This window comes from Falco rusticolus, chromosome 1 (genome assembly GCF_015220075.1).
Source record: "Falco rusticolus isolate bFalRus1 chromosome 1, bFalRus1.pri, whole genome shotgun sequence".
Classification (NCBI taxonomy): Eukaryota; Metazoa; Chordata; class Aves; order Falconiformes; family Falconidae; genus Falco; species Falco rusticolus.
The window spans coordinates 59,685,212-59,711,117 of record NC_051187.1 but is presented as its reverse complement, the minus strand read 5'-3'; the positions used below and the strand labels follow the sequence as shown (position 1 = coordinate 59,711,117).

At 44.5% G+C, this 25,906-nt stretch overlaps 1 protein-coding gene across 1 annotated transcript in view; it reads left to right on the top strand.

The window, feature by feature from the left end:
* Positions 1-25,906, top strand: part of ELOVL6 (ELOVL fatty acid elongase 6) — a 77,675-nt gene that overhangs the window by 26,955 nt on the left and 24,814 nt on the right. The window contains 2 exon segments of the mRNA XM_037381143.1: positions 23,683-23,738; positions 23,741-23,813. Of these exon segments, the coding sequence (XP_037237040.1) occupies positions 23,683-23,738; positions 23,741-23,813 (129 nt within the window).

Below are 25,906 nucleotides of genomic sequence, written 5' to 3'. Positions count from 1 at the left end.
CCTTGTAATATCAATATGTTTTCAGAAGCTGCCATCCAATCTGTCTGGATTAAGTATTAGTCAATAAACAAATAATTTGAATGCAGTTGTACTTTAAAAGACAACACTGTCCGCAGCATGGCTTCCTAGATTAGAGCACTAGCCATAAATCAAGATGCAGTAGTGAGTCGAAGGTTTTTTGGTTTGAACCTTGTTTAGCATCAAGGGCTTTACCGAGAGGCTGTCCCGGGCTGGGTGCAAGCAGGGGTTTCCTTAAGGGCTGCAGGGGTGACTCCATATCCCAAGCGGAGGTGGGCAACTGGAAGCACAGAGCAGCTGGGTTGTTACTGAAGCGTGCATGCCTAACATGGGGAAACCCACATTTGTTTATGTTGCTGTGGGGTTTGGAGGGTTATTAACTAATTAATGAATTGTTTGTTTGGATTTTACATGTGACATTCATTTGTCTGCCGCACATATTTGTGTGAAAGATGGAAATGGAGGGAAAAGGCTGCTCCTGAGTGGGCCGGTAACTATGGAGTTAAGGCTACAGGGTGTGATGTAAAAGTTTCCCATTGAGATGTGCATGAAGTGAGATGCTTAACGTTGCATATCTACTATTGTTTCAAGGTTTCCAAAGCGACTAGTGGTTATAATACCTCCCCAGTAGGTTCCTGGTCAGAAACACCTTGAGAGAATCTGGTTTGCAAAAGATACTGAGCAGCTCCACTCTAAAAACCAGACTCGGCAAAGATCTTGGCATCTGAAAACTGCAGGCATGTACAGTCACTGTCCCCTGTGAATCTAAACCATCACTGCTCAAGAAATTCTTGGCTGTTTCATGTATTGTCAGTTGGTGATGCCCAGTCATATATATGTGCATGTATGTAAATATATGACAGCTGCCCTGTTAAATGAGTGACTGATTTTTATCCAAGCTGTGACCCTTTAAAAAAACAAACAAACAAACACTAAGCTAGATTTGCTATCTTATATGATGTACCTTTCAAAAGAAAAATGAGCACAAACCTGAAACTTGTGTCTTGGTCATTATTTTTAAAAAATCATGGAATACTGGCCCCTGCAAGCACTTCATTTATCCTACATCTGCACATGTGGACGCTTGATGACCTTAGCCCATAACTACACTTGAAAGAGTGCTCCCATAATAGCGGCAAATCCACACAGGCCTGGGTGTCACTCAGTAGTTTTAATTTCCTTTTCCATGGCCAAGAAGAATGGTGAGGATTTGTGAGATCTGTCACCAGTGATCTCTTGCAGAAGATAATCTAGTCCAAATAAAACTATATTCTTAGAAGACTAAAGAAGGGGAAAGCTAAGGTAAGCTAGGGAATTGCATTTATTGCATATATTGCCTATATTTATTGCATTTATTGCATATATATCCTATTTGTTTCAAAATCAGTGCTTCAAGAGGGGGCTTGTTCAGGATTCGTTATATGGGGCGTGTTGTGGCTCAGTGTAAAGGCAGGAGTTAGATGGCAATGTGAGGGAATATGGTGCTGGAGGTATCATCCCGTTAGTGAGACACGTTGTAACCTCAGTCAAGCCCATGTGCAGTCATAAGAGAAGGGTTGCCAGCTTGAGTGCAGTGTTTGAATTTCTGTTTGAGTAATTACGTTGTGCCTACCCTCCCTAAAGTTCCCCATGAAAACTTAATTCAGTCCCAGTTCCTCTTAATTCCTTAAGCAAATAATTTAGTTACGTCACATTTTACTGTCTGTGAAGAGGATTCAATAATTCTTCAGGCTAATTTATTAATTTTGGGATGTGCTTATGTATGGGCTAAATTATATCACTACCCAAACAGAAGAGCATCAAAAGAGTGGATGCAGTATGTGTTAGCCGCTGTTGAAGGTCATGTGTAACCTTTTGGTTTGCTGGCATGGTGATGGGGAGCAATATACCAGAAATAATGTGGTTCATCTCTGAAATGCCTTTCTGAACCTAATTAGTGGATGGCTAAAACTTAGGAACACCAAATATGATCGATTATGAGTTTAGTATTTATTTATTTTTCCAGTTCTCTCTAGAAGTGGCCTAAAAGTAAACACTTTGCCTGGGTGAGTCAGAGAGGCTAATTGTGTCTGTTTCGTGCAAAAAACCCACAAGCTTTTTCAACTGAAATTATTTCTCTTCTACTTTCATTGAATTCATTGCTGGTGAAAGGTGCTGGGTGAACAGTCTTAACAACTGAAATTTTCTGACCACAGCTGTGTAAAAGTAGCACGCTGCAGTGACCTTTCTCTGCTTTGCTTTTCTGCTGAGAGCAAATTGTAAGGCTGTTTCTTGCTAAGCATGGGCTTAACGCTACCAACTTGTCTCACGCAGATTATCAAATAGTCTTCAGGTAGTAATGACCTTTGGTCATGGTGGACATGGGCCAGATCTGAACTAACAAAGTGTAAAAGGATCTATATCCCATTACCAAACCAGTATCCACTCTTACTCATTAACATTTTAGTGGCAAAAGTTCAAATGAGTTATTTCATTAATAGTCATGAAACTAATTACATTGAAGTGCATCTGTCAGTAGTAAAGGCAACTGACTTCTGTGCTTCTGAATAAATTCAGTCTGCATTAGGAAATGTTATTCTGCTGCTAAATGAGAGAAATACATTGCAAATCATGAAGAGGTATTAAAAAGGAGAATGCAGATGTGTCCTAAATGTGATGTGCTTGCTGCTGCAGTTCCCTAATGCAATCAGTTTAATGAAATGAATAATCAGAACTGTGTTTGAGTAGAGGAAGGGTCTTGGGCAATGTTTTGTGCCTCAGACACTGAAAGGTCTGTGAGATAAGAAAGGCCTGGGGGTAGGAGGGTTGTCATTGGCTTGGATGAAATCAAACTCAACCCAGTATCGAGATTAGTTTGCATATGTAGAAATGAGACCTGGGTACACTGAGGGAATCTGACCAGAGCCACAAGGTATCTATTCAAGTGATTTCTATGGGAATTTAGCATCTGATCGTGACTAAGGACATCGTCAGGTTTTTGCTTAAGATCACAGGAAAGTTTGTGATGGAGCAGCTCTAGTTTACCGAGCGCTAATCCAGCAGCCTGACACCGCAATGACTCCAGATTGCGGACAGTGTGTGAACTTGTCCACATCATTCCCGCACCCGGTATAGTGTATCAGGCTAGGTCTGCTCCCACTGTTGCCATGAGGACTGTTATGTGCCATTGCTGCTATCTCTCCTTTCCCATGTCCTCCTGAATTTGCATGTGCTCCAGAAATACCATGGAGGCACACACTTGGAAGTACTTGCTGCCTTTAAAAATGAAAAACAAAGTCGTCCTCACTGTGTGGTCATTTATGGTCCAAGAGGTGTTCAGCGGGGCTGGTGAAACCCCCTGTTTCCTCCATGTGTGTGCAGGTAGAAGGGGGAGCAGCTCCATGTGAGACCCAGGAACAGGTGTAGGCTAAAAGTGGTTTGTAGACAAGTCTCAAGGGTTTCCAAACCATTAAGCTGTTCCCCTGCAGTCACAGATTGCGAGTTGGCTGACCCCAAAGAGAAAGTCCTTTGCTAAGGATCATCCGAGAGCACCGTATTTATAATCCTAGGCCCTATGAGAAAGTAATTGCTCTACAGTCTAAGATATGTTTATCTCTTTCCAAGGGTGAGTGAGTAGAGGAGGAAAGAGAAAGGAGAAGTCATAAATCTGTTTCTGCTCATTCTTGCCAGTGGACAGCATTTCCCCATGGAAGGGACTCAAAAGCAAAGACAGAGATGTGGCCAGCTCTATTTTTGTAGCACAGTATCCTGCATGTGAAATGGCACTGTCCTTTTCTGGGGAGAAGTAAAAACATTAAAGAGCATGAGCAGTAACAAGGTTATACAGATATTTAAGGTGAACCAGTTTGTACGGTAGTGGTGGCCTGAAGTCGGCTGCGTTTACAAAGAGCCCACTGTTAGGAAAAGTAGTGTGTATGAGTATATAGCAAAAGTAACTGCTAGTTACGACTGTGAATCTATCCGTATCAACATATTAACATGACTTTATGTGTTTCATAACGCTGTGGCATTCTGCGCAGGTATGAGAAGTTAGGGGAAAAGAGAGTTCTCCCTCTGGGCTTTGCTATCTATTATTTTTATGTTGTTAACAGGCTCTAGTGCAGGTTTCTCCACAGTATGTGCTCCTAGTAAGTTCTGGTTTTATTTCTGTTCTTCAGACATACTGTGGAGAAACCTGCACTAGAGTAACTATAATGAAGGAGTTACTCGATGCAAATTCACAACACAGACAACCTGGCACCAGTGCAAATATGATCTTGTAGTACTGCCATGAATGCCAATGTCAGCTGTGCTGGACAGGCCAAAAATTAATAGAAAGAGACAACTTAGGTCTTTTCTTTACTTCATGTGGAACATTCCTCAGCAGCCTAGGGTCTTCTCAGCTTGTCTCAAGAGGAAGCTAAGCTGTAGTGGGACGAGGGGTGACATCACCTGCTTGCAGTGAGCAGAAGTCACACAAGCGTGATCTCCAGCAAGCAGGAAGGCAAGCCTGCAGTGATATCTGTCCCCGTTTTGCTCCTGGCTAATGACTGTCATACGAATGCAGAGTTTGTAAGTGGCTTGAATTGACTCCTGTGGTTGACCAAAGCAGGAACATGGTCAGATGTGTAGTTCCCCGCTTCTGATATTTTTAACTCTCTCCTGGCAGCTTGGCCATGTGATTTTTTTAGATGAGGAATAGCTTTTTGAAACGTTTCCTTTTCACTTAGTAAGCAGTATAGATATAGTCAACACACCCACGTAGGGAGTGGCAGTCTTGCCAACCAAGTCAGCAAAGAACAGTGTTGGACACTTTAGAGGTACTACAAGGTCCCAGGGAAGTGGAATGGATGTTCAGTGCACCTCTGCCCATGAAAAAGTCACACAGAAGGAGAGACCACTGAAAGCTGATCTGTCCTGCAAGAAAGGTTGCTTAATCAAGAAAAAATATTGCATGAGGGCCTTCAGAGAGTAAGAAATGATATTGTTAAAGCTGATTAATTTTTCTGTCTGAATTAGGGATGGCAAACGACAAAACCAATACCCACCAACTAATACGCAATTTTTCCAAAGTGCTTTGAAATTGTAGGGAATTTTCCATTAATGCCCCTGAGCTCTGGAGCAGACCTAAACATTTCTCTGGCAGTAAGAGAGAGGTGCAATCTCTCCTAGCTTCTGTGCAGTTTCACCATGAATTTTGGGAGCGCTTGGCCTCCTCTCTCTGGTATTTCCCACTGGGCCTGTGCAGATGAAGAGGACAGGATGCAAATCTGTTTGTTATTTGACAGGCAGTAGAGCAGCATTGCCCGCAGCATTTACATTTGGATTGGAGTTGCTGAGCTGTATTTCCCAGCTGTAGAAATGGATGCTTTCTGCCCAGCTTATGCCCTCAGCAAGGGTTGTTCCCTACCCTCCCGGCCCAATAAGTTGCAGTGATCTATGAGTGTGTCCAGAGAAGGGCAGCGAAGCTGGTGAAGGGTCTGGAGCACAAGTTCTATGAGAAGCGTCTGAGGGAACTGGGGTTGTTTAGCCTGCAGAAAAGGAGGCTCAGGGGGAGACCTTACCACTCTCTACAACTCCCTGAAAGGAGGCTGTAGTGAGGTGGGGTTGGTCTCTTCTCTGAATTAACAAGTGATACGACAAAATGAAATGGCCTCAGGTTGCACCAGGGCAGGTTTAAGTTGGATATTAGGAAACATTTCTTCACTGAAAGGATTGTCAAGCACTGGAACAGTGGTTGTGGTTGAGGCACCATCCCTGGAGGTGTTTAAAAAATGTGCAGATGTGGCACTCAGGGACACGGTTTAGTGGTGGACTGGGCAGTGCTAGATTAACAGTTTGGCTCAATGGTCTTAAAGGTCTTTTCCTACCTAAACGACTCTGATTCCATGATTGTATTTTGTCTTGATACATGTATGGTCACAGCTAGAGAACAATGTGGTAAAGCACAGTGTGCTTCTTCTATGTGTGAATTTACAACTGGGAGCAAGCACCAGCTTGGCAGCCTGTTGGCTTCCCTTATGTGTTGGTCAGTGCAGGTCTGTCTGCACGACCTCAGCCATCACCTGGGCTGACCTGACCTGGAGTGAGAGAGTGACTGAATTAATTCCCCTTCAGCCCTTTTAGTGGCTGCTGCAGTGATGGCTGAGGCTGCCAGGTGCCATCAATGCAGTGCTGTCCCTTAGGAAGTCTCTTGGGAAGGGGGTTTAGACTTGCAAAGACTTGTCAACATCAGCTAGTAAAAAATTCTAGTTACCAAGACTTCCAGCTCATATAAATACTGTTATCTCTAAGAGCCAGGCTCCCTTTCTCTCTCTTTTCTGCACATACAATGTAGGACCAAACCCTGAAATCTTTACCCTCATTCTGTGGTGGTGCATAACAAATGCCACTGATCCACACCAAGCCAAATAAAAATGCGCTCTTATTACAAGTGAGTTATTGACTAGAAACGGGTTAGTAAACAGTTTACTCTTCAGTTCCCAGAAGTACACTGTTGTTAGCCAAATCAATGCACTGATGCAGCAAAGCATTTCAGCAAAATAAATGAAAAGAAAGAAGAGAAAGCCATGCATGGGCACAGCTTGGTGAGGTTTTCCAAGTGAGGTGTTTAAACATTTTGCTGTGAGTTGCCTTCTGAACTGGAGCCCTTGAAACCATTTGTGTAGCTGCAGGGATGCAGGATGCTGAGCAGAGCCGGGCTTGGCTTGGGGTGCTGTGGGAGCCTGGTGCTTCATCGTTCTGCTGCGAGGGAGACAAGTGCACGGGGTGGGGGGGGTGGGGGGGGTGGGGGGGGGTGGGGCCGGGGAGGGAGGGAAGCACAGGCCAGTAAAAAGACTACACTTCTGCTGTGAGTCAGCCCCAAAGGAATGTTAATTTAAATTTATTTGTTTTGGGTTGAGCTACCAGCCTTTATCAGTGCAGCCCAAACCCCTGGGTCTAGAGTGCTGTGCCAGAGGCAGGCTGGGTACCCTGCCAGGGGCTGCCTCGGGGTCCCCGCTGCCCCTCTCAGGGTCCCCAGTAATGGTACATTTCCCAGTCCTCCTCCCGGCTCCTGGGCAGTGTCAGAGTACTTCGGACAGGCCTGGTCCTCGGGGGCCCTGGGGACAGAGACCAGCCTTTGCTGCTGGGGCTGCAGGGATGCAGAAGAGGATACGATTCTGTGATAGTGACTGGGCTGGGTTGGCAGTCACTGCATGGCTGTGTAAGGGCAGATTTAATCTCTCTGTCCTGCAATGCTTGCAGACTTTTCCTTTCCTTCTTTCCTTCTCTGAATTTCTCTTCCTAGCTGATAACTCTGCAGCTGTGCTCAGGATGGGGTTTGTAGGAAAGTGCCCGTGCAGAGAATGGCTGCATACTGCTGTTCCTGTGTCTCAGTCAGAGTTTCACTGTGTATGTCTTGCACAACAAGTCCTAGCCTTGCAGCCTGGGGGGGTTGCGTTGGCACTGCAAGAGCCAGAAAGTGAGGGAAAAGCTTTTGCAAATTAAAGGTGCCAGGTTTGCATGCTTGCTCTGCTCAGTGGTAGGGCAGAGGTGAGGCTTCCGCCACCTTGGTGCATCACACCCGGTTGTACCAAGCACCACTAAGCCCTTCCTCTCCGGGGTCTGCATTCACAGCAACCACTTTCAGTGCAGGCATCCTGGAAGTGATGGGGTGCAGGCAGGAGTGCCCAAGCCCAGTTTTATTTTGTCAGGAACCTGCAGGGTCATGCAGCCCCTCACCTGGTTTGTAATTTTTTTCCCCAAACTTGCCAAGCCCTGTCTTTGAAGCAGGCAAACATTTTTGCACTTGGAAAGCAGAGTCTCCCAGAGTTTGGATGTCCTAATGGTTGGGAGTTGAGTTCCTGCCTACGTCTAGTAGTGGCTAGCATCTGTGGGTTTGCTCTGATGCCAAGAAAAGTAGAGAGATTATGTACCTTCCTCACCTTCCCCCTTGCGTGAGAGTAAACTCAACCTGCCAGGTTTTTTTTATTAGGCACGTAGCAGGGAAGAGTTGTGTGAGCCTATATGAGGCCTTAAGAGATTTTTTTTTTTTTAATTTAAAGCATGTGTGGTTAGCACACTCTGAGGGTCAAGACAGTCATTCAGACCTCTGCAAGATCAGCCACCTGCTGTGTTTGTTGTGATAATTTGCCCCAGCCTGTGTGTTAGAGACTGTTACTTTGTTAGTGTTTATGATTTACTATGAATGCAGAAATCCTCAGTCATTTGAGACACTCACTCATTCCCCCTCTCCCTCCCAAATTAAACAAGGCTGAAAAGTAAGACTGTATTTAAGCAGAGGCAGCAAAGCCTTTTCCCAGTCTTAAAAACAGAAATAGCTTGCATAAGGCAGCTGTGGTTTGGTTTTTTTTTTTTTTAAATGCAGAGAAGCTTGTTTCCTTTTCATTTGTTCGTTATAAAAGAAAATTCCTCAAGGAGAGTCCCAGTAAACATGTCTGGCATTGAAGGAGAGAAAGAAAGAAAAGAAAAGGACCTGCTTTCACTGTGTAGCTGGTTGACCCAACTCACAGCCACGACCTGGATTTAGTTTCCTTCAGATTTTTGTTCCCATGTTTTTCCTCCATTTTTCGGTCCAGTCCTGACAGCGTCAAGAGGTGTGGCAGAGGCCCTGTATTTTGCCCCTGGGCATGCCATGAAAATGACAATTTAGAAACTTAAGCATCAGGTATGGACTTACTTCAATGTGACGCACACTTGCAGCCTGGGGAGCCCCAGCAGCAGTGGTGGGTGTCCGTTGCTGTGGGGACTTCCATTTCCCAACCTTCTTGTTGCCTGGCTGCCGTCCTCTTCCTCAGACCTGTCAGAGCCAGGTATCTCCCCAGCCTGTTTTACTTTTATCAAATGCTTGGTTTGGGGGAAGCAGAGAGACTTTTTCCAGACATGCTGAGAGGCAGTGAGGGTTGGAGCATTCAAGCAGTGCTGGATGAGCTGCCCTTGCAGGAGGCTGACCTGAAGTCACCAAAACATCTCATGCAGAGCTTTGACTTGCGTGAGGGAAGAGCTACAGCTCTTGGTCTGAAATTGTGCCCCCAGAGAGGCCTTTTAGAGACCTCATGAGCTTTGCCGGGAAACCAAGTAAACAGTGAAGGAGCCCTCGTCCTGTTGGGTTCAGGGAGCCCTGGCTGTGGAAAGTTTTCCAGGACTGCTCACACTGTCCAAAATGGACTAGCATAGAAGAATAAACCATGCTAGCATTTCTCAGGACATCAAGCCTGTATTCTGTCACTTTTCAGCTGTTTTAACTGCAGGATGATTCAGTTTCATACCAGGACTCTCACATTTTCATTTTGTCTGCAGGATGTATGCCACAAGGCTGCTTAATATGCCACCCCTACGGTTTAACCCACTCCATGGTTTAAAATGGTTCAGCGTAGCACGGTGAGAAAGAAGCAGCTGCCTGAGAGCATTTCTGCATTGCTGTATTGGATAACTGCAGCCACTAAATTCAGATAAGCCCATCATTAGCAGCTTCTTCTTGGTCCCAAGGAGCTCCCAAACTCTTGCTTATTAACACCTCCTGTCATCTGTGGGTTTTAGGAGATCTGATAGAACCAATTCATTTTCTTGAGCCTTCCCAGAAAGGTGTCAGGCTAGCACAGGCAGTGAGCACCAGATTTAGCCAAATCATTTGAGTATAGTTTTACTCAAAGTTTATGGACTTTCTGTGAATGCAAATGTAGCAGTGCTGTTGGGTTAAGTTTCAATTACATGGGGCCACATTCTCATGTACTTACCTGTTCTGTGAGTCAACCCATTTTCTTTAATTATCTTTAATATATTTACCAGGATCACTTAGTGTATTATCCGTAGTAGTATTATTTGGTTTTTATTGGTAGTATTGGTATTATAACAGGAGTGAGTGGGAAGTAGAAGTGGGATTTGTTCTTTCCACCGTCCAAGCAAACAAGAGGACATCTGAGACTGAAATAAAATGTGTTACAGTGCTATAGGGAGTTTGGTACATATCACCACAAACTAAGCACACAGACAGAAGACAAAAGAAGCACAAACTGATTTAAGTAATAAGGACTGGTACTGTCGTGGCTGAAGTATAGTTAGGTCCATCATTTGGGTTGTAGCTGTGTAACACCCTTGTTTTATTTAGGGCAAAAGCTGCCAGGGGTGGGGCAGGATGGGTGGAGTGGCAGCTATAGCACAGATCCAGCATTCTTCAGAAATGTGGATGAGAAGTTCAAAGCTGTATTTATAAGAATTCAGTCCCCAAAAGAACAAACATCTGCAGGTGTGATACGTCTTTGAACAAGTCACCTGTGTCATCTGAGATTGCTAAACATTGCAGGGAGGTGCCGACTTTTTTTGCTGATACACTGGGTAGCTAGAGGGACTAAAACATTAACTATAAGCTGAAAACAAATAATTTGCAATGAATCACAAAACTGAATGTGTTTTTGCTTGGTCCAACCTGTCATGATTGCTCGGGTGAGGGAGGCAGGAGCACTGCTGGGATTGCTGGTCGGGGCACCGGGGCAGCACGCTGGGCTCTGCCCACTCAAGAGGTGCTCTGGACCAGCAGGATACTGCGCTGCCAGCGGGCTGAAAGTGCTGAACCAAAAGGCAATTTGAACATGGACTTTGCGCCTTCTCAGTAAGAGGCAGAGGACCTGAGTATTTTTCATCAGACTTTTCTCTGCCATTCATCCCTCTACACATGCAGTCACCTCAGTGATTCAGGCTAGTGAGAAGGAGCAAAATGAAGGGCTGTGCTGGAAATTTCCATGTGAGTGGGTGCACCCCTGCACTGTGCTGACCATGTGGGGATAGCAGCTCAGAGCCCCAAAGCAGCAAAGCGGAGGTCGTGCCCAAGACCATGACTGCTTGCTCTCAGCGCAGGTACGGGTTGGCCCCAACACAGCAGCACCGCAGCCAGGATGCCGGAGAGCACAGGGGCACGTGTCTGTGTTTGTCAGTCACTGTTGGTGCAGGTCAAGGTCTCTACAATATTTTTGTTTTCAGTAGGCTGGAGTCCCAGTGAGCCAGAGAAACTAAAATGAAGTAGAAGAAGCCTTGCAATGGTGCAGGAAGGGAATCACTGGCATAGGTCCCTAAAACATGAGTACATTCTTTGCCTTTGGTGTTTTGAATTCCAAGCACTGGCTGCCTTTTGGGAAACATGCTGGAGTGAAATCTCGGTCCAGATGCTGAGTAATTGTGAAAGTCTGTGCTATGCATTTGTAGTGTGCTTACACTCATGAATCTCAAAGCAGACTACAGCTAAAGGAAAAAAACCCACCAAAACCAAAAGCAGTAAACATTAGCAAACTGCCATTTGCTTTAGGGTGTCATGAAAGTGGAAAAACTTGTTGAATACGCAGTGATGCAGTTTCTCTGGGCACTTAGGTTAGCTGGGTGGCAAGTACGCAGTTGCGTTGATCGTTACCAACCTCAAAGAGATAGCATTTACCTTTCCCAAGGAGAGAGGCTTGTAAAAGCAAGCTATTGTTAATGTGTACTTAACGCACGCAGGGAAACTGGAGTGCCCAGCCCGTGGAAACTGCGGTAGTGCTTGGATTGTGCTGGTTTAGCGCGATGCCAGTTAAGATGCCCAGTCTCAGTGTGTGTGAATTGTGTGATAGGGTCACCAGGCGCAAGGTCAGCAAGGGTGACCGGTGCCTGTGTGGTTTTTGGGTTCAGCTGCTGGCACAGACTGGTGGGAGCACTGCAAAGTGCTGGAGTATGTCGGGGCATACCCTGGGAATTTTGTGTCTTTGGGAAGATCACTTTCTTCCCTCTCTCTGTGGCCTACCAGATCCTACACGCAGGTGCCAAGGGACCCTTGTATTCCCTTTGCAAATGAAAGAAGAAACAGAGCAACAGAGCATCCTTGAATGAGATACTGATGTAAAGGGGTTCATGTGTGGTTAGGACATCTGGTCCTAACGTGGCAGAGACAGTGGGCAGATGCATGAGGCAGATTTATTGGTGCTATTTCAACAGCCACATGAAAGAAAAGTGGCGAGAACATGAAGGGTAATGAGAATAGAGGGTATTCTACTGTACTAGCTGTGTTATATGGAAATTAGTTTAGGAGTAGCCTGGCTTTTTACTGGAACAGATTTTTTTTTTTTTGCCTCTTTTTGCTTCTTTATAGGCCAGCCATAGGCTAGCAAACTGCCGTGGAGAGAAGTCTGAGCAAAATAAAATCACAAGTTACAGATGTAATCAGTGGTGGACAATCCAATTAAGAAAAATAATAGCGAAAGGAATATGTTTGGAGATGTAAAACAAATTTTGGTTATGTGACCTTTGGGAAAAAACAAAGGTCAGATCACTTATTTAATCTCTCAACCTTCATGGAAAGTTACTTTCTGTTTAAAAAAAATCTGGAATAGTATCGCTGACATGCTGACAGGCTTTCCTGTTAATTTGCAGTAATTTTGCCCCTTAATGACCATGGCCATTAAATTCTGACTGTTGTTGTATTTGAATTGTTTAAAAACATACTCAGATTTATGCCCTTGCTTTGCTCCATTTGTCTGCCTGTCCAGAACAGCTGAATGTCAGTGCTCACTCCTGGTAATGCTCCTTTTCCTTCTCAGTGTCACATATGCAGCCACTTCCACCATAGGCCAAATTCATCGCCTTGTTTGTCCGTGGTTTCTTTGCTCTTGGTTGTATCCTATCTTTTATAGGTTCCCTGTGACCAGTACTTGGCAGAGACTAGGACAGGCAGCTCTGTGTATATATAACACTTTAGTGTTACACTTGCTAATCCTTTAGTAACCTGGGCTCTTTATACCACGATGGAAAGTGAAATACTGCTAAGCAGTTTAGTATCCCATCTAATTAGGTGAGGGGGCGGCTAAGGGCAGGGTGCAGTTAACCAAGCCCTGGTGGCTGGAAGCAAAGAGAAAGACCCAGACTCTTCAGCTGGGGAGCGCTGGCGGCTCTTGCCACCTCTCAAGGGAGACGAGGGTGCGTGAAGCTGCGGGCAGAGGTGGAAAGCCAGAACAAACTGTCACCAACGTATTGCTGACAGGATAGAGATAAGCTACATTAATGCCGTGTACTTTGTTCTGCCTTGTGCCACTCCTGCTGGTTTGTTCCGATTGTTTAAGGCTGGTTCAGTACTGCAGGGGGATGTCAGCAGGAAAGGCCCCGAAATCAACCAGGCTGTGATATTTAATTGAGGAGTGGGTGCTGGTGATGTACAGGGTTTGCTGTGTTTCTGCGTCCCATCTTCATTTCCACTACAGGTTTAGGAATGTCATCCCGCCTCTTAAATTTTGTCCACATCAGATCCTGAAAACTCTGACAGTAATTAGGAAATTACTTCTATTGGTTTGTTGCTCACAGTATTTCTCACAGTGTTTAGTTTGATTCAGGCCAGTTTGCCTCTTCCTTTATCCTTGAAAGGGCCTCCTTTAAAGGTGCTGGCTTGACTGATTTCAAGTGGAGCAATTCTGGATTTGACGAAGAAGCTATAGGTCATGGTCAACAACATGGGAATTGTGACGGATTGAAGGTACCGGGAAATTTATTAGCAGATTAGTCTGGGGACTGAAGTCTCTGTTGGGAATGAAAAGCATAAAATTCTTAGGTAGAGTGGTGAGGTTTAGTTCATGAAAATGCCATTTATAATCCAGCTAATGCACGGAGCTACCTTCTCTGCTGGTGAACGTGTTGGGCAAGCTGCAAAGCATCATGTTGTAAGGAGGTAGCAGCATGTAAACCTGCCTCCTAGCTACTCCAAATTGTTCCCTGTTGCAAGTTTTGAGCACTGCTCTAACACCTTTGTACTTGTCCTGACCAGCTTCCCAGTTGATTAAGAAGGAAAGTGGCTATTTGGCAGGGCTTTATGTTTTAGAGAAGTGGTTGTAAAGATCATGGCAACATTGCCCCATATTTTATCTGGATTTTGCTACTTCCCCATCAGTCAAGAGTTAGGTCCAAGTTTGCTGCAGTGTTTCCATTAGCATCCTTTGTCACTGATCTCTCAGCACTAGACAAAGGTCAGATGTCCTTGAAGATTTTATTAGATACATTAAGCAGTCCTTGACATCATGTATCAAAAAGTACTGTGGGACCAGTCAGAACAGACATTTGTTCTCTAGATGACCTGATTTTTCTTCACTAAGGGATGCTGGAAAATATTCTTTCATTTTCTTCTCTACCAGAATGTCCATTTTTTATGAACTCCATTCACTCCATTCTCTTCCACAGGGCATGTGAGCATTTAGAGGGTTTGAAAACAAGACATTTTGTTGTGCGGTTTCATTACTGCAATGTCACTGGTACCAGTATCTCCTTTTTGATCAAACCTAGCCCACAGAATGGCATTACTGGCTTGCTCTCATCTGTCTATATGGTTTTAGGCCTTTAGATGGGGAAGAGAAGGGTGGTAAGTGTGTGCTCTAATTTATTATGCTTTTCAGGCATCCCCTAGTTTGGTTTCTTTCAGTGCTAGAAAGCATTAAATTATGCTGGAAGAGTTACGAAGTGATCCTTTTCCATAAGGTGATCACGAAGCCCTAGCTGTAAGGGCTTATTTGTACATGACTTTTGGTTGCGCTGTTGCTAAGGTTGTGCTCTGCTCCATGGGAGAATCTTGCATGTCTTTTTTGGCTGGGAATGCTCTCAGGAAAATCAGAACGATTTTTGTTTGTTTGTGTCTTGCAATCTACTGGCAGTTGTAGCAACATCATTTTATGAGATCATATTGCAGAAGGCTGTAAGGGAGCAATGTCTGCTGCTATGTCTTTTAGGGTGGATAGATAGAAAAACAACTTGCTTGTGATGCCTGCATTTTCCATTTTCATTTTGAATGACTGCTTTTTTTCCTACTTAAACATTTTTTGAGATCCAATAGACATTATTTCCAAGATGTTCACAAGCTGTATTTGCAATGGTAGAGACCTGACCATGCCACTGTGGTGCATAGGCTTTCCTGCAGACACAGGGGCAAAGGTAGGTTTAGTAAGTATTTATTGATTTACTCATAGTGTTGTGTTGTGTCCTGTTAAATAAAATACCTATCCCCAAAGCAGTGAAAGAAAGTGGCACTTGTCTAAATAAATAACATTTGTGAGTTGCTTCAGGGATCTTCCTGGATCTGAAGGCCTTATGTTGATGTACTCCTTTAAGTGTAAACTTATTACATGTCATAATCATTGATTGGTTTGATCAGATAAAGCAGGTCAATTGAGTAAGGCAATATGGAGATCTGGTTACTTTCATGCTATGTCTATATGACATCCCTCCACTTGCGTCTTCGTTAACCGCTTTCAGGAGAGACATGGGTAGAAGAAACAGAATGACTTCAACTGGGAGAGATGTAGGTTAGTAGACCCCAAGTTCAGTTTCAGTTGTGTTTAGTAGCTCCAGGTTTTACTGTGGAGGCCGGAGGTTTAAATGTACCTTGATAAAATTAAAAGTGAAAGTACTGTAGCCTTTCATCAGAACTGCAGTGCCTGTGACCTACATTGGCTTCCCTGCTCTCTGCCATCTCCCCACCGACTGCCTGAAAGCCCCAGCAAAGCCTGGAGAAAACCATGGTCTGTCCAAGGGGACACTGGGACATCCTACTTTGTCACCTGTTATAACCCCAAGTCCTGCTATTAAGAACTAGGTCTGTTGTCAGGGTGATACAGGTAGATTTAGCAGAGGCTTCCAGTAAAGAAGGAGTTTCTCTGACTGGAGTGACCTGCTATGAAGACTATTAACAGGGACAGGGATGGTCATAATTTTGCTAGTAGGCTCCTGTGACTTTCCTGGGGCTAGATGCAATTCTTGGCTCTGGTGACATAAATCTTGGCGGGGGGGGGGAGGGTTGTGCAAAAATGGTTGTTACTTACAACCAGTGTCAGGAAAAATGAGGTCAGATGCTGGCCCATCCCTGGGGAGGAGTGGAGGCCTTGGAGGCTGGGTGATGCAGGCTTCCAGTGGAGCCCACCCCAGCAATCTGGCCCATCGGGCTGCAACTTCCACTGCTCTCTCTGTGTGAGGTGGAAACTCGGGGATGGCTGTTGTCACTGTGGGCACACTGTCACCTGCCGTCTCCACTCAGTGGGTCTCCATTAAATTTAAAAGTGGAGGAAATCTGGAGTCGAGCCAGAGATGAAGCTGATTTGCCTTCAGTGATAACAAAATTATGGGCAAGCTGATTTCAAACCTGAAGGTTTTGGAGGTTCTTTTGGTGTTTTTCTGAAGCTCTTTCCATTTGAGTGGTAGTTTTCTCTTGTGACGTTGCTTATATTTGGGATTGTAACTTACGGGTTTTTCGGGGTTTATGGTTTGTTCCATTAAGCCTATATGAGAATTATAAAGAAAAAGGGACTTCATATACTTCAGAGCTGAGTTTGCATCTTCTATCTGAAAAAAAAAAAAAAAATTGTCCCTGAATCATTTTCTCACCGTTACATTCCTCTTACATTTTCCCACTGCAAAGGGAGTGCGAGAAAAGTTTGCTGCTGCTGTTTTTGTCCCTAACTGCACACATTTTATTTAATGGCTAATACTGTAACACATATATTCTACAAGCATGAGTATGACAAACTACCAGCAAACATGTTTCAACAAAACAAATGCAACGACCAGGGAGGTGCAGGACATGAGCCACCTTCCCTCATGTCTCCACACTGCCGCACCCTTGTTTCTCCTCTGGGTAATTTTAGGGCTGTTGCCTGCCTTACCATTGGCATGACCTGGGAGCACTTTGCTGCATTGAATGCCATGTGGGGAGAGGCTCAGGTGGGCACAGCCCCTTGCTTCCCAGGGAGCCTGGTGAGGAACTGGGGCTATCTCCAGTTAGATCTCCAGCTGGACCACAGCAGGCTGTGACCTGGCGATACACTGCAAAAATATAGTTGCTCTACTCTTTGAAGGTTACTGGCCCTGTAGCTTTCACCCTTCTGGCTCTGACCTGGGAAATGGGGGACCTGGGCTTCAGGCTGTGCTTTGGCTCAGCTGTTAGCACTCATGGATCAAGGAGTGCACACACAAGTCCTTCTCCTCCTCCATCCTTTTCGGCCAAGTTGAGCTTGGGACAGTTCCCACAGCAGTCCCTCTGGCAGCTTCCCAGTGCTGCATTTCCTTCGTTTCCATGGGATAATGAGTTGGGCTGATGATACAGGTACTGTCTGTCAGTGATGACATGAATTGGGTGATGGGAACAGGATCCCAGAAAAAGGGCTGTTGTGGGGGAATAGCAGTGCCTGGCTGGGATGTGTTCCCAGGGCCCTGACTTTTCTTCCCTTGCTCCCAGCAGGTAGAGGGATGCCTGGGGAGCTGCCCCAGCCAAGTGGGGAGCACAGACCTGCATATCCGATGGTACCTGTCACGAGGAGGCTGAAATGCTCTTTTGAGAGGCAGGTTTTAGAAATCAAGGGATCAGGTGATTGGTATGAGATACATCCCTGTTTACTCCCTGATAGCCTGTTACGTCAAAGACCATCATCAGTGAGTCACCTACTCGTGTGTGTGACTGTCATCGTTGCTGCTCTAAATATAAATGTCAAAGGATATTGAGCTATAGGAATAAATCAGACTGCGTTGGAGTGTGTGTATCAGCAGGTCTTCCTCTTCTGCATGTCCTTGTCTCTGTTATTAAGGCTGGTATGGTCAATGGGAGGCAGCTGCAGAAACTCAAATCAAAGCCAGGAGTACAGGTTATATTTTCATATGCAGAACTGGCATATCCACACGTTGGATCTCTTCTTGCTGGTTCTGTCAAAATTATATCTGGGGAGAGAGAGAGAGAGAGAGAGAGAAAGGTTTGCTTTGACAGTATTCCTGAGGTAGAAACACTGAGAGACTGAGAAGTGTTTTCACACCCTTTTTTATACATACAGAATGTGCGATTTTTAAATAAGCACCAGAGAAAAAGTAACTTTGCCAAGGCTAACAGCTACTGTTTGTGAGCTGTGGACATGGGTGTGCTGCATGATTTGCACTGGTCCAGGTTAAAGCACTTTAATTAGACTCTCAAGGTAGGAGTTTCAATTATGAACACAAGTGGTTGTTGTTTTCTGTTGAAAGCCGGGAGGAACCAGTAAGAAAAAGTCCCATATCTTTCATCTTACTGAGGATTCTTTTTTTTTTTTTTCCTTTTTCCCCAATAAAATCTATTTTTTTTTAAAGTCAATAAAATGGTGATGAAGAAGACCAAAAGAAAAACATCGGGAGCCTGAAATTACCTGTTTACTTGCCAGAAGCACTCTGCTCTGGCAACCACAGTGTTGTTTTTTTACCTGTTATGCTCCCTTTGCAGCATATGAAGTGGTGAGGAATTCAAGAATGAGCTTTGCCTGTGCAAAGTAAATACATCTTGATAAAGAAGAAGTTTTTTAAACCCTATAGAATGTAGATAGAGGGGGCTAACACTGCTTCATTTTCGTACTCCCTCCTGAATGCTCTTATGAGGATAATCCTGTATTACATGATAGAAGATAGTTAAAAAGATCTATGATAAGGTTGCCCTTTGTGCGTTTCTGTGAGGGTTTTCCATAGTGATTAAACAAGATCCTATGGAAACTTAAAATTTTATAGCACATATCTATAATCTATTCCATTTACACATTACATCAGAGAACTTACAATAATGACTCAGGCTGCTATTTTCAGGAGAAAAAATTTACAACCGTGCATCTAGGCTGAAACCACCTCCTTCAGCGGCACTGCAATATTCAGGGCTGTTTCACTTTGCATCAGAGATGCCGGGATGCCTTGCAGTGCTGTGCATCAGTCTTACCCTTAAGCTCCGACCCCTTATTTTAGAATACTGTGGTAATTCTTATACTTTCAGTATTTTATAAATAACATACTTCTGGGGGAGTCAGGATTTCTTATTCCTTAGCTGTCTGTTTACCATTGCTTTCCTCTTTGGATTATTTGCTGCCCCTTTCTGTGTTGTGTTTTCCTGCCTGAGGCTGGATGGTTGGTCTCTCCCTGTCTCCCCTTGGTGCCTGAGGGGGCTTTCCCGAGGAGAAGCTTTGTTCCTGGTGGGGTGGATTTCCTCTGTCTTCCTTTATCAGGCCTAGTTTCTGCCTCCCTCTTCTCGGTTACACTTCTTTTCATTTTCTTCTTTCCTGTCTCCATTCCTCTGCTATAGGGGAGACCTAATAAAGGATTTCAGCTACTAAAAAACGCGTCAGTGCCCATACCATCCATCCTTGATAAAACACATCGCCTGCCTATGGTTTACACAGTGCAGAGGGACAAGCAGAACCCACAGTCTGTGGTCCAGGGGATGAAAAATCCATCTGTCCCTGCTGCAGCATTTTTGCAGGAAAGTGACCAAAGCTCTGTGTTCAGCGTGGGCAGCCTGAGCCTGCTGGTGTGCCCACGTGTGCAAGCAGCATCCCTCCAGGGGCTTCAGCAGAGGAAGGACTTCAAGCCTCCTGCCCTTCCATGCTGTCCCAGCTTCACATCCATCTCTTGGCTGCCAGCTCCCCTCATTTGCTGTCATGCTTACCAGTCATCCTTTCTCTTCTGTTTCTCCCATCGTGTCAGCTACTTCTGCCTGTCCCCTTGCCTCACAGCACAGCCACCTCTGTGCTAGCATCCTGGAAGATCTGCCTCACATCTTGAGCTTGTAGCCTCAAACTTTTGCCTTCTTGTAGTAACCCCCAGCCTGAGCAGAGCGTTTTAGAGGTTCTCTAGAAAATTCCTCTGCCTCCCTTTTAGTGGAAGGAGCTGGCAATCTTCGACGGGGAAACATGGAGTTGTATTCAGTAGAGATAGTACTTAGTCCCTGAAGTCTGAAAATGTAGGAGGGTGGGAGACAACTGTGAGAAACAGAAATGCCAGAAAAATGTGGAGGATTTGGCAACCCTGTCTTTATGTCTACTGTGTTACGCTGCAGAACAGAATTGAAGACAAACATATGAATGTGCTAACGCTGAAGTTATTGGATGTGAGTCTGCTACTGAATTACTTTGGGGGATTTTTAATATTTTTTTAGTTTCAAGGTTAATTTTTTTGTCATCATTCTGCTCTATTTAGTTTCTCTTCAGATAATAGTAATGAAACGTTACGGTGCTCCAGAAAAACTCCAAGACTCTGTCTTTAAAAATGCTTGTTTGATATTGGCCTCTGTTGGCTGAAACCATATCAAATGTAATTGAATGCTGTCAGATTGCCATCGATTTGTGTCACCAGCCCAGGAACCAGGCTGTAGTCATGAACCTTTCAGGCAAATCCATCATAAAAACACTGGTAGGAAGCTGGTTAATACCAGTCTAATGCAGTTAAACAGATCACCTTTAGAGTACATACTTCTGCAACCCCTTTGTAACTGTATCACCTGAACTACCTGGTCTTTTTAACCATTATTATGCTGCAAAGAGGGGAAAATTCGAAGTCCTTTGGATGCAAAAAGTTACCAGAAGTTGTCAGCAGGTGTCAAAACAGAGAGATTATTTTGAAATCAACGTAATTGTTACTCAGTGTTGTGCTTACCTCTGACAGGATATAATACTACTGAGTCCCTCCTGGTCTGAAACTGCTTACAGCTGCTTTTTGCAGTTCATATCATGCGTGCAATCAAATCTTATCATGTCTGCCACCGCCAATACAAAGCCATATTTTGCAGGAATACCATTCACCGTCACTGCAAATAATGCTGAACTCATTACAAAGCCATTAAAACTGACCTAAAATTTATCTGTTCTAATTAGTGTAATGTAACGATTGACCTCAATAGACTTGACTGAACTCATAGAAAATAGTTTCAGTAATAAGCAAAACAAAATGGTTGGACTTGGTGATCTTAAAGGTGTTTTCCAACCTAAATGATTCTATGGTTCTATGATTTTGTGAAATGTTGCTTTATATATCCTGTCCAGGAAGAACGAAGTCAAACAGAGCAGAGACCTGAGCTGCTAACTCATTCAAACTGGTCTTTTTTTCTTGAATTGGAACTGAAGTTGAACCGTTACTTTGAAGTCTTGGCTGTGTTTGATCCAGAACTGAGCTGCTGCCTGCCTGCCTTCCCGCGAAGTCTTTCTAGCTATTGCTCTTACACTCTGACTTCCCCCCGTACCAGCCTGCATGGCCTGTGTCCTGTTGGCAGCTGCATGGCAGCACTGTGTTGCAGGATTTTCCCCTGCACCAGGATGTCATCCTGCACTGCTCTTGGTTGCTTTGAAGCTCCATGCGTGGACCGGTGCAAGACAGACCTTTCCTGCCTCTGGTCTGAGGGACTTCCACCACAGTGCTGTGAGGTGGGGGGTTTGCACGGGTGTGGGGCTGCGGGGTCCCTCTGTGGGGCCCCTGCAAGTGACCTGGCTCGAGTGGCCGTACGTGTGTATGCATATCTCCCTCTGTACCTTGTGTGCATTGCTGGCTCTCTGCGCTGAGCACTGGAGGCCCAGGATTTTGTGTGATTGGAGGGGCAGAAGCATGCAGAGCGGGCGTCTCTCCCCATGCCCTGGGGCAGCCAGGACAGCACTGCAGACTGTGGTACAGCCCATCACACTCCCTCTGCCTTCCTCACCTGCGTTGCTCTGCATGCTGCTGCTGAAGAGGCTGCAGAGGGAAGGAGACGGGAGTGTAGTCCAACCTGACTGAGAGTCTCCTCCTGTCCCATAAATCTTGTCTCAACAGTTAGGCGGTTTGGTATGAGCAAGTTTGAGGTGGTTCATCACTACCCAGACTGGTTAACAAATATTTAATGACCTCCAGTCATGCTAAACTGCAATCGTGCTATCAAATGTGGTAATTCTGCCCCTTCCCTGACTGTGGAATTCAAGACTATAGAAGTGAAAATGAATGCTTTTTTATTTATTATGAGAAGAAAAAAGGGCGAAGCTTTGTGGTTTTCAAAACCTGTTGGTGATAAACATTGCCATGGCAGTTAGACCATCTCAATGCACAAGGTGAGAGGGTGCTGGCTCTGTGGTCATCTTGGTGTTCCTGGGGCTTGTTGCCAGTGCAGATGCTAAAGGTCACCCAGAGGACTGCAGGCACTGGGTCCTCTCTTCTCAGTGCAGAACACCAGTCGGATTTTCATGCAGTTAGTTACCTGTGTTTTGCAACACAGAGCTATAAACATGTCAATAGGAACAGAGGAGTTTCCAAGTGAGCAGAAAATGGCGTGCTACTGCACGCATACAGATATGCCTCTGTCTCTTTGGACTTTGCTTTCACTTAGCCTTCAAACTTACAAAACTAATTTCTCTCCAGTGAAGGCTGCATGTGCTTTCTGTATACTTCCAATCAGATGTGCTGCTACAGCTTTTCTTAGGTTTTGTGGACCTTTTGGGAAGACCCTTGTCCATGGAGGAGCTTGTGATCCACGTACCAGTTGCCTTGAGCAGGCACAGGCACGTGCTGTGGCTGTGCTGTACGTGCTGCCAGTAGTGCTTGGCCTTCAGGACCATCCTGTGCTGCCCACATACCTTGCCACGGGTACCCTCAGCCGGCTAATTGTAATGGAAGAGCCTGGGGGTGGCATCTACTTGGCACCAGCAGTGACACCACAAGCACATCTTGAGGTGAAGGAACATACCTTCATGTAAGCATCCAGTTGAAAATGCTATGAAAACTCTAAAAGACCACAATGTGGGTGAACCTTGCCCCTGATGGGAAGCCTGGGTGGCGTGCTGTGCCCTGATGGCAGGACTGTCTGATGCTGCATCATCTCAGGATCCCAGTGTCAGAAGGAACCTAAGATCTGGTAGCTTGCTGCCACCTTTTCTGGAATATTAATGAAGTAGTTACCTTTCTTGAGAGTGTTTGTCTTTTTTGGGGTCCAAAAGGAACCAGCACCTCTTGGTGCAAAGCTATAGCCCACTGATATTTGTGAATATAATTACAGGTTTTGTAGAGTAAAATCTGTTCCTAAATACACACCCATCACAGTTAGGCCACCGTTAATCCTGTACACCATTACGTCTTGGTGAGTGTAATATTGTGCTGTGTGGGAAGGAATCCGGTTTTGATCTCTAATGGTTGATTTACAATGAGTTTGTAGTAGCAGAGTTTCAAATGTTTGCTGATTATTGGTAAGCTGGACTGCTATCAGGCAGCTTTAAAAACAAAACTTGCAATTCTAAGAGTATCATTGCAGTTCCTTAGCAGAACCCTGCTTGGCCTTTCAACAAATTCTCTGGATTTCCTGACCTGGCACTCACAGGCAGGGCTTGTGGAGCAGGTGATGCCACCCAGCATGGTTGTTGCTTAATGGGGCTATTGACCGCTCCTGGCAGGTTCTTCACTTTTCATGAGGCTCTTCATGTTTTGTTGCAGTGTTCAAGGTCTGTAAGTGTCCTCTTGGAGGAAGCAATGGGAAAATAAATAGCCAGGTAGCAAGGAGCCTGCAGGAGACAAAAATTGATGTGAAAAAGATGAATGAGCCACCAAATGTGATCAGCTGGTTTAAGTATCAACCATGTTGTGCTTGCAGAAGTGTGTCTGGGCTCTGCAGTATCTATTCTGTTTGTCACAGAAGTTCAGTCTTCAGAAGCTGGGGAAAAATGGAAGCCAAATTTGGATCTCCTCTTTCAGAACTTCCCTGGGGTCGGTTTTGTCTGCACCTGGCCCTGGCCCAATGTGCGGGCATGTAGGTTTGTACAGTAATGATCTCAGCTGGGCTGCAGGAGTGGCTTCAGAAGAGTTTCCTTTCAGGGAAACGCACAAGCCCTTAGCAGTTACGTCCGGATGACTCTGTTGTGTATCTAATACTAGTTAAATACTTGACAGGTGTTTTTTGGTTTTGTTTTGCAGGAAGAAATCATTCCTATTTTCAGCTCTGTATGCTGCCTTTATATTCGGTGGTCGGCACTAATGAACAAGCGAGCAAAATTTGAACTGAGGAAACCACTCGTGCTCTGGTCCCTGAGCCTCGCCGTCTTCAGGTAGGCATTTCTTCATCCAGCTGCCTTTGACAGTAGTCCATGAATAGCGTTTGGGGTTCTTCATATACAACAGCACCGCTAATGCGATAACAAAACTCACCAGAATGGCATTTCTTTAGTTCTGTTGTTCAGGGTTATGTCGTGATCTACTCCTCACCATTGAAATGATACCCTTTGACTTGCCAGATCATACGGCGTTTGAAGAGGAGAGAAATCCATACCCCTCTTGAAGAACAAAGGTGCTTATCATTGCAATAAATTTATGGTGCAAGCTACAAATGGAAATACACACATTGAGATGTTAGTCTTGCTCTCACTTACTGGTTAGTATTACATTATTACGGGTGTATATCTGGAATATTTATTCAAGACTGATCTCCATTACAGTGAGGTAAACCTAAAGTCACTGCTTTGATGACAGGTAAGTTAGGCCGCTGTAACCGAAATCAGAATCTGCCTTCTGGTTATTCCATTGCAAAGAGCTTGTGAACATAGTAAAGGCATGGCTCCATAGGGAAGGCTATTTTTTAGCGATGCACATCTCTCTGGCTGCGTGTTGACTCTATCTGTCATCGAGTATGGAGAAAGTCAGGTTCAGTGTCCTTATAGGTGCTGAAGTCAGGTGTAACACTGACCAACCTGAATTGCATTTTTTCTGGTTAATATGCTAATTTTTAATGAGTCTGTAGATGAACAAATGAGTGAACAAATGCTTATAAAAATAGCCCTCACAAACACACAAACTTTTGGAACAATTTCCTGATAACAGTACACAGAAGACCTGAGGTTTATCCTTCATTTCAGTACCTATTGGGAGTGTAAGTTATGGTTCACTCAACAGCATAGAAATCAGTTGCAGGTCATTATCAAACACTGATACCTGTATCTTTTTCTACTGTCAATATAATAATTACTGATTATTTTAGTTCACAAGTACATAAAACAGGTTTGCTTACTGAGCAGCTGTGAATGGTGCATGATTTTTCATTTTTCAAGGGTGGAGTAGTTTGAGCTGCGAGTTTCTACAGAGTGAAATAAGGAGGAATAGAGAAGTTTGCTTTCTTTTGTGGCTTTTCCTTTTTTCCTCCAAAATTGTTCTAACACATTGATATTCTCTAAAACTCTAGCAAAGTAAAATAACTTGTATTTCTAAGTTCTCTCATCCAGCTAGGACATGCTAAAAAAGAAATTTACATTGGCTTGATTTTAATAGTCCATCAATACCTTTAAAAAAATACCCTGCTGCAGACAAAACTTTGAGCAGTCTGTGTAACTTTGAGAGCAAGTTCTGACACTGTGAAAATTTATAATTGTCATCTGGTTGTATTTGGTGCTGTACTTCTGGCTGTGTCTAACATAATTTTGCTGTTAGGGTCCTGTAAGCAATTGTCATCATTTGTTCTAGAAACGGCTGAATTTTAACAGCTGTTGAATTGGTTACTAGGTGGCATGTCATTTGTGGATCAGCTTGTAAAGTGATTTGTAGCCAGCAGGAACCCAAAATGCATATTCCAATTACATTTTCTTATTGAATGTAGACACTAGAAATGAGCTGACTTGCACAAAGCATTTCTAGTTTAATTCCCAGTCTGAGGGGGAAAAGCATGATTTCAGAACTGTCCTTTGCAGAATGTGTCTGGGATGAATTTTAAAATCTTGTTATTTCGAGATGCGTCTGTGGCTGACATTCACAGTGTGGGGCTTTTAAGCAATTTCACTAATTTCCTCCCAAAATCATAAGGGATGCACCGATCAATGAAAAGCATGTATATACACTACACTGTGAAAGTGCTGTCTAGATGGACTTTGAAATCAACACGTTCATCGCTTGCTAATTGGAGTTTCTCATCATAATCATATGAAATGGCTAACTCGTGGCCAGCATGAGCTGCTGAGTGATGCTGAGTGAAATCTAAAATACGGACTTCATGTTTCTGAAGCTACAGGTTGCCAGGATGAACCTGCCAAAGAAACCACAGTGCAGGCACTTTGAGGTGAGCTCTGCTTGTGCAGATGAGCAGCAGTGGCCAGAAGGGCACAGTCTGAGAGGGATTCACGACTGCAGGGTTTGCTTCCTCCATCAGCTCAGATAG